At 28.3% G+C, this 6,539-nt stretch overlaps 1 protein-coding gene across 1 annotated transcript in view; it reads right to left on the minus strand.

The window, feature by feature from the left end:
* LOC117182106 (dual oxidase) overlaps positions 1–6,257 on the minus strand; it is a 96,962-nt gene extending 90,705 nt beyond the window's left edge. The window contains exon 1 of the mRNA XM_033375139.1: positions 5,986–6,257. Within this exon, the coding sequence (XP_033231030.1) occupies positions 5,986–6,064 (79 nt within the window). The 5' untranslated portion in view covers positions 6,065–6,257. The remainder of the gene's footprint in view (positions 1–5,985) is intronic.
* Between the last annotated feature and the right edge of the window lie 282 nt (positions 6,258–6,539).

Below are 6,539 nucleotides of genomic sequence, written 5' to 3' on the forward strand. Positions count from 1 at the left end.
TATAAATATAAATACAAATATAATTGTAAATATAGATATACGCATTTACAAAAAAATTTATTTTTGCAATTATTTATGTCTATTATGATGCGGAGATGATGAAATAATATCGAAGATCGAAGGCTGGCAATTAAAAAATTGAAGCGATCTTTTAAAGGATCTAAAGATTAATTAAGATTTAACGATAAAGAGTGGAAAGGGATAAGAAAAGTACAAATTTTATAGCGATTTTAGGCAAGAATATAAACTGATGTAAATTAGAGACTCACGAGCAACCTTCAACTTTTGTTAATGAGGAGATGCTCGAGGAGATGGGTAATCTCAATCCGAGATAAACTCCCGATTATAAACTCGCACACAAACCTACTATACCTGTAATTATTCCTGACATTAAGATCAAAAGAGAACTCACGACCAAGTGAGAATATTAAAATGCTTGCCGTAAAAGAGATGCAACCAGTGTTAGATAAGTGACTAGATAAAGTAACTTCAAGATACCAAAAAAGTTCCTTTTTTTACTTCCTTCATTTTATAACATGAAAATCGAAATAACTAAGATGATAATTCATGAAAATGTAATTTAAAAAGACATAGTCATTAGTTAAAGTGAATAAAAGTCTGCGTGACTTTTGGTCCCAATTTTGGACCCACATTTATGCACAGACCTTTTAAAATTAAAGGTTAAAGCATCGACGACTGTAATTTCGTGATTGTGAAATCTCTTTTGTTAAAACTCTTTCGGCTTTAACGAATACATTCTCATCACTTCATTTAATATTTATTTCATATTTTTTACTAATTTTTATTTTTAGCTACTATGAAAAATATATATCATTTCAATACATTTATATCATTATAATTCATAATATGCATTGGTATTGAAATCGATATATTTTCATTTTCTTGTTTGTTATTTTTTACTATTTGAACCAAAACTACGCATCTTAGCGCAAAATGGTTCTAAGAAAATTTGTAGATATAATTTAGGCAAAACATTTTGTTAAATAAAATGTTAGAAAGTTTGTGTAATCTTTTCAAAAAGTTATTGTTTTAATCTAAAATATATTTTTAAAACAAAAGTTAAAAAGAAATTTGTAAATATTTTTGGGTTGAACGTTAAACAACTTTTGTGTTTTTATTTTTGTTTGTCTCTTGTGTGGTTTTTCCAAAAATTTAATATTTTTATTTTTAATGCTATTTTTTTAGGAATAAAACAAAAATTACGCATCCTATCAAAAAATGATTGCCGACGAATTTTGTATATCTTTTTTAAATTCACAATTTCTGTCCAACCATCTTTTTTCGCACCTTGCGCCGTATTTCCAAAATTTTAACTTTTTTATTAATAATCTTACATTTCACGAATGAAGCAAAAACTACGCATATTGTAAGAAATGATTAATAACAAATATGCAGCTATTTTGTGGGTAAACAAATTCTGTCTATTTTTTCCTTACAGCTTGTGTCGTTTGTCCAAAAATATATATTTTTTATTTAATGCTGTTTTTTACGAATAAAACAAAAACTACGCGTCCTATAAAAAAGTTAATAATAAAAAATTTTTAGATCGTTTTTAAATACATAATTTTTTTAATATTTTGTTTTGTATCTTGTATAGTTTGACCACCAAAGGAATATTTTGTTTTTTCATTATTTTTTTTGTGCTTTAAAAATTTGAATTTTCAAAAAATTTAAAAAGTTATTTTGAAAATATTTTAGAGAGTTCAAAAAGCAAAATTTCTCTCCTCTTGACTCTACTTTATATTATTTACTATTATTACTATTTGATCTATGCAAATCATAAATTTTGAATGAGAAAATAGTTAAAAATACTATTTGCATTACTGCAGAAAATAATGCCTATAATTGTTACACCTTAATTAAAAAAACAGTTGTATTTTTAAGCAAAAAAGATTAAATTTTGTTTACTGGAAGAAATTAGTTTCCAAAGCAAAAAGTTTTAAACCAAATAGTTTGACTTTCTACCCAAATAGTTAAGTTTTTAACAAAATATATAACTTTCCACCAAATGGCGGAATTTTCATACCGAAAATATTAATTTTTAACAAAAAAGGTTTGAAAAAACCGCGAAGTTCTCTGGAGAACTCTTTATCCCTCTAAAACATTTCCTGCAACAAAGTTTATCATTACTTACAAAAAAGTTAATTTCCAACCAAATAATTAAATTTTATACCCAAATATTTGTATTTTGTATCACAAAAAAGAATTTGAAATAAAATATTTAAGTTTTCGAACAAAAAGATGAATTTTAAACTAAAAATATGAACATTCAACCAAACCACTGTTTTTTAACAAAATAGTTCAACTTTTAACCAAGTAGTTAAATTTTTTAACTAATTTAATATAAATTTTCAACCAAAACTTTTCTTATTTTTGAATAAACTAGTTGCAATTTCTATCGTAATCGACCGAAAATATACCGAAAATATATATTTTCAAACAAAAAGAAAATCATTTTTAACCAAATAGTTGGACTTTCTACAAAATAGTCAACTTTTTATCAAAATACATGAATTTTCAACCGGATGATTGAATGTGCATACCGAAAATATTAAATTTAAAACAAGTAGTTAATTTTCAACCAAATAGTCGATTCTATACCATTTTCAAACCAAAGAGACAAATTTTCAATAAAAGAGTTAATTTGCCAACAAAAAAGTTGAATTTTCTACCCAGAAAAACTAACTTAATAAAACTATAGATACATTTTTAACCTAAGAATTTTTCAAAGAAATTTCATCCAGAAAAAAAGGAATTTTCAAAGATATCGCTGAAGCCGCTACACTAATTTTTTTTACTAAAAGAGATGAATTTTCAAACAGAAAATATGACTTTTGAACCAAAATTTTCCTTATTTTCTAATCAACTAGTTGAACTTGCTACCAAAATAATTTGATTTTTAATAAAATACTTCATCCAACCAAAATGGATATTTATTTTTACAAAAATATTTGAATTTTTAAGCGGAAAATTGGATTTTTTAAGCAAAAGATTTAAATTTTGAAACAAAAAAGTCGAATTTTTACCAAAGGAATAAAAGTTTCTACTAAATTATTTAATTTTCAAACTAAAAAAAAAAAACAATTTTCCGTAAAGAAAATTGCATTTCCAAACTGAAAATATTAATTTTCAACAAAAAAGTTACTTTTCAACCATACATTGAACTTTCTACCATAATAGTTGATTAACTTTACGTTACCAGTTACTTTTAAAAAAAGTAACGAAGTATTATCATAAAGCTTACAAGTAACGTAATGTTTCAGTGACTTAGTTAATTGTAACAAATTACTATCCAAAGCTGGATGCAATGTTCTTAATTTATTACTAAATATAATTTTATAATAATTCCTCTTAATTTAATTAAAGACATAATTTTAAAATGCTTTATCAATAAAAAATTGGTTTCCCTTTTATTATATTTCAGGCTTAATTATTTTAAAACCTATTATCTGTTCTGACTTTTAAAAATTGTTCGCTTTAGTTAGGAAATTTGTTCTTTGTTATAAATGTTTAAATAAATTTTTGCCATTTGTGTAGAATTTATTTGTGATAATAAACTCCTCTTGAGTCGCCTCACGTCGATAAAAACGGCCAAACAAGCAAGACAAGACGGAAATACGTGCGAACTGTCCATAAAGGAAACGATTTTTTTTGCACTCTGAAAGTGAGAAACTGAAGATTACGATTTTAATTAAAATTTTCTCTCTGTGAAAGTTTGTTCTCGATGCTTTCAAATTCCTTTTAATTTGAACATATTTTCGGCTTTTTTTATAGGTTAATCTCATTTAGATTGATTAAGAAAAATTCTTCAAGCACTTTAAAATATTACTTTATAATCTATAATCATTTTAAATCTTATTCAGCTATGGTTTCTTTCGAATTAATTACATACATGAATCGGAATGGAACATTTTGAATTTAGTCTAAATTTAGTTGACTCACGGAAAATAATTCAAGTATTTTTCAGGGTCGACAAAAATTGAACGGAACCGGTTTTTGCGTGGGTTATTCAGTGTCATCCAAATTTGAATTTAAAAAAAAAAGCTCTCGACAATACTAATTAAAAAAGGAATTCGATCCTAATCCAATATATTCATTATAATTAAACTCAAAAAATTAATCCTAAAATAATTTTCCGGTTTATCTTCTTTGTGTAGAATGCCATTAAAGTATCAAAATTGATATACAATTAAATTTAAATTTATAATTTATTGGGTCTAGACAAGCAATAAATCCGCGATTAGATATTTTCTTAATCTGACCGACGAAAAAACTGGGCACTTAAAATATGTTTACTTCTTAAACAAGAAATTAGGCATTCGCCTCAAATTGTAACAAAAACGTGGTTAAAAATTTTCCTAGACTTAAGATGTTTTACACAATTTTACATAACAAACATTTTATGTATAGCGAAATACATAATTTAAGAAAAAATTAGTAAGTTAAATTAAGTTGATTGGGAAAAGTTGAAAAACTATTTTTTGTAATACTAGGAATAATGAAGGCTCTAAAATTAAATCTGTAATTAAGGCACTTGAGCCAAAAATTAGGTATCTGTAAAAAAATGTCTATGACTTCCAGAATTCATATTACATCAATTATGTTGTTTCTTAATTTTTTTGTATGGAAAAAGTTTAAAACTTACAAAAAATAATTACTTTAATAATATTTATTGTAACTGAATTTTTTCTCACTGTCGCTTCTTATAATTTTTTTTTAAAGTTTGAATTCAAATAAGTCGTAGCTTATTTTTAGGAGAGAATATTCCCTACAACTCTAATACTTTCAGGTTGAAAAATAAGCCTTCAAATGTAGTTATTTGCTTGAAAAAATTTTTTAAATAAATTTTCTAACAATTTCAGCCGCAGAAAAATTTAATTTAAAAATTGCAAGCAAGACATTTGTAGAGAATGTTATCCCCGAAAAAATAAGTAATCATTTAATTAAATAAAAAATTGTTTAAACACTGGAAAGAAGCGATAGTACAAAAATTAAAATGCAAAAACATGATTTATATAAATGTTTATTGTAAGTTTAAAAAAATGTGAAATAATGTTTTTTATTTAAAATGACATCGGTAATATTACTTTCATTTTAAAAATCATGGAAAAACTATTTTTTTTCACAGATCTTATCTTTGGCCCAAGAACTACCTCAAACGGACAAAAGTAACAGATTATATTGGAAATTTTAATTAATCAAAGAGATAACCAGTAATTCAATACATATTTAAAAGGAAGCAGGAAATTTCATGCATTATTCAGCGGGATTCTTTAATCTACTTCTTCTAATGATTTTTTTTCCAACAGAGAAAGTAGACTCTACATTTTTAATTAAAAATTAAAGTAATTAAGGTATTTGAAAAATTTCAGGTACTTTTAGTACTCAATTAATCTGAGGTACTTTATATATTCTATTAATTTAGATATTTCAGGTTACTCAAATAATTTAGGTATGTCAGGTATCATAATTTCTCCACAAAGGTCTTCTGCTTCAAGAATGCAGATAATTTAGCTGCTTCAAGTATTATGGGCACTTTGTTGACCTCAGCTGATTGAGGCCTTTCAGGTACTTCATACAAATTAGGTGCCCCTCGGTACTTTTTTACCTCATTTACTTTATTTATCTCAGATAATTGGTACCTTAGCCACTTCTTGAACCTTTGTTCTCCGTAAGTAATCTTTTGAGAGCATATCCTAATTAAACCTGGCATCACTGTATAGATCTTTCCTCTCACAGAGTTGAATCTGCACGCGGGCCACCTATCACTCAATGCTAATCCTCAAATACACCAAATTTGTCCTCCACTCTCAAATATGTAAGTCAGGTGCCAAAATTCTTAACCTCAACTTTAGTGACAATCTTCACAAAAAATCTCCAATCAATAAAACTGATTTTAGTTTGAAAAATCAGCTGAATCAAACTTAGGACCATTGTCAAAATTTGCAAAATTCAGGTACTCACCAACGCCAACGGCGAAGGATATCCACAGAGCACACAACACACGAAACAGTTCGGTGAAACGAGACGTCCGGTGTAACATTGTCACAGTTTCGCACCCGCAGGTTCCCGAACATTTCACATGCGGTCGCGCAGCTTCTAGGAGCTGAAGCTTCACCGTGGACCAGGGCCCATTTCGAATATCAGGTATCAGGGAGCCGGGACCGAGAGGTTCCTCGAGGAAAGATCAATCACGTGTGCGCGGGTCAAACGGAGGAAAAAGAATTCACACGTCCGCTTCTGAGGTATGTCTCGTGTCTGGCCAGCAGGATCCCCCACCTGAAAAGAGAGGCATTGCTACGTGAGTTGAGCCGGAGTTGTTGGGCCAAGAGTGGTGCGGAGTGGAGCTGAACTCAACGGCGGTGAAAGTCGCCGGACTCATTCCTGCAAACGCGCCGCTTCATAATCGCCCTCCCTGGCAACGTCACCAGCACAGGCCTAGTTTCGTGTCTGCGGCACACATTTGCCAAGGGGCCCATTGTTCTTTCATTAAGGATTCAAGGTCAACTTGGACTTAT

This window comes from Belonocnema kinseyi, chromosome 10 (genome assembly GCF_010883055.1).
Source record: "Belonocnema kinseyi isolate 2016_QV_RU_SX_M_011 chromosome 10, B_treatae_v1, whole genome shotgun sequence".
Lineage (NCBI taxonomy): Eukaryota > Metazoa > Arthropoda > Insecta > Hymenoptera > Cynipidae > Belonocnema > Belonocnema kinseyi.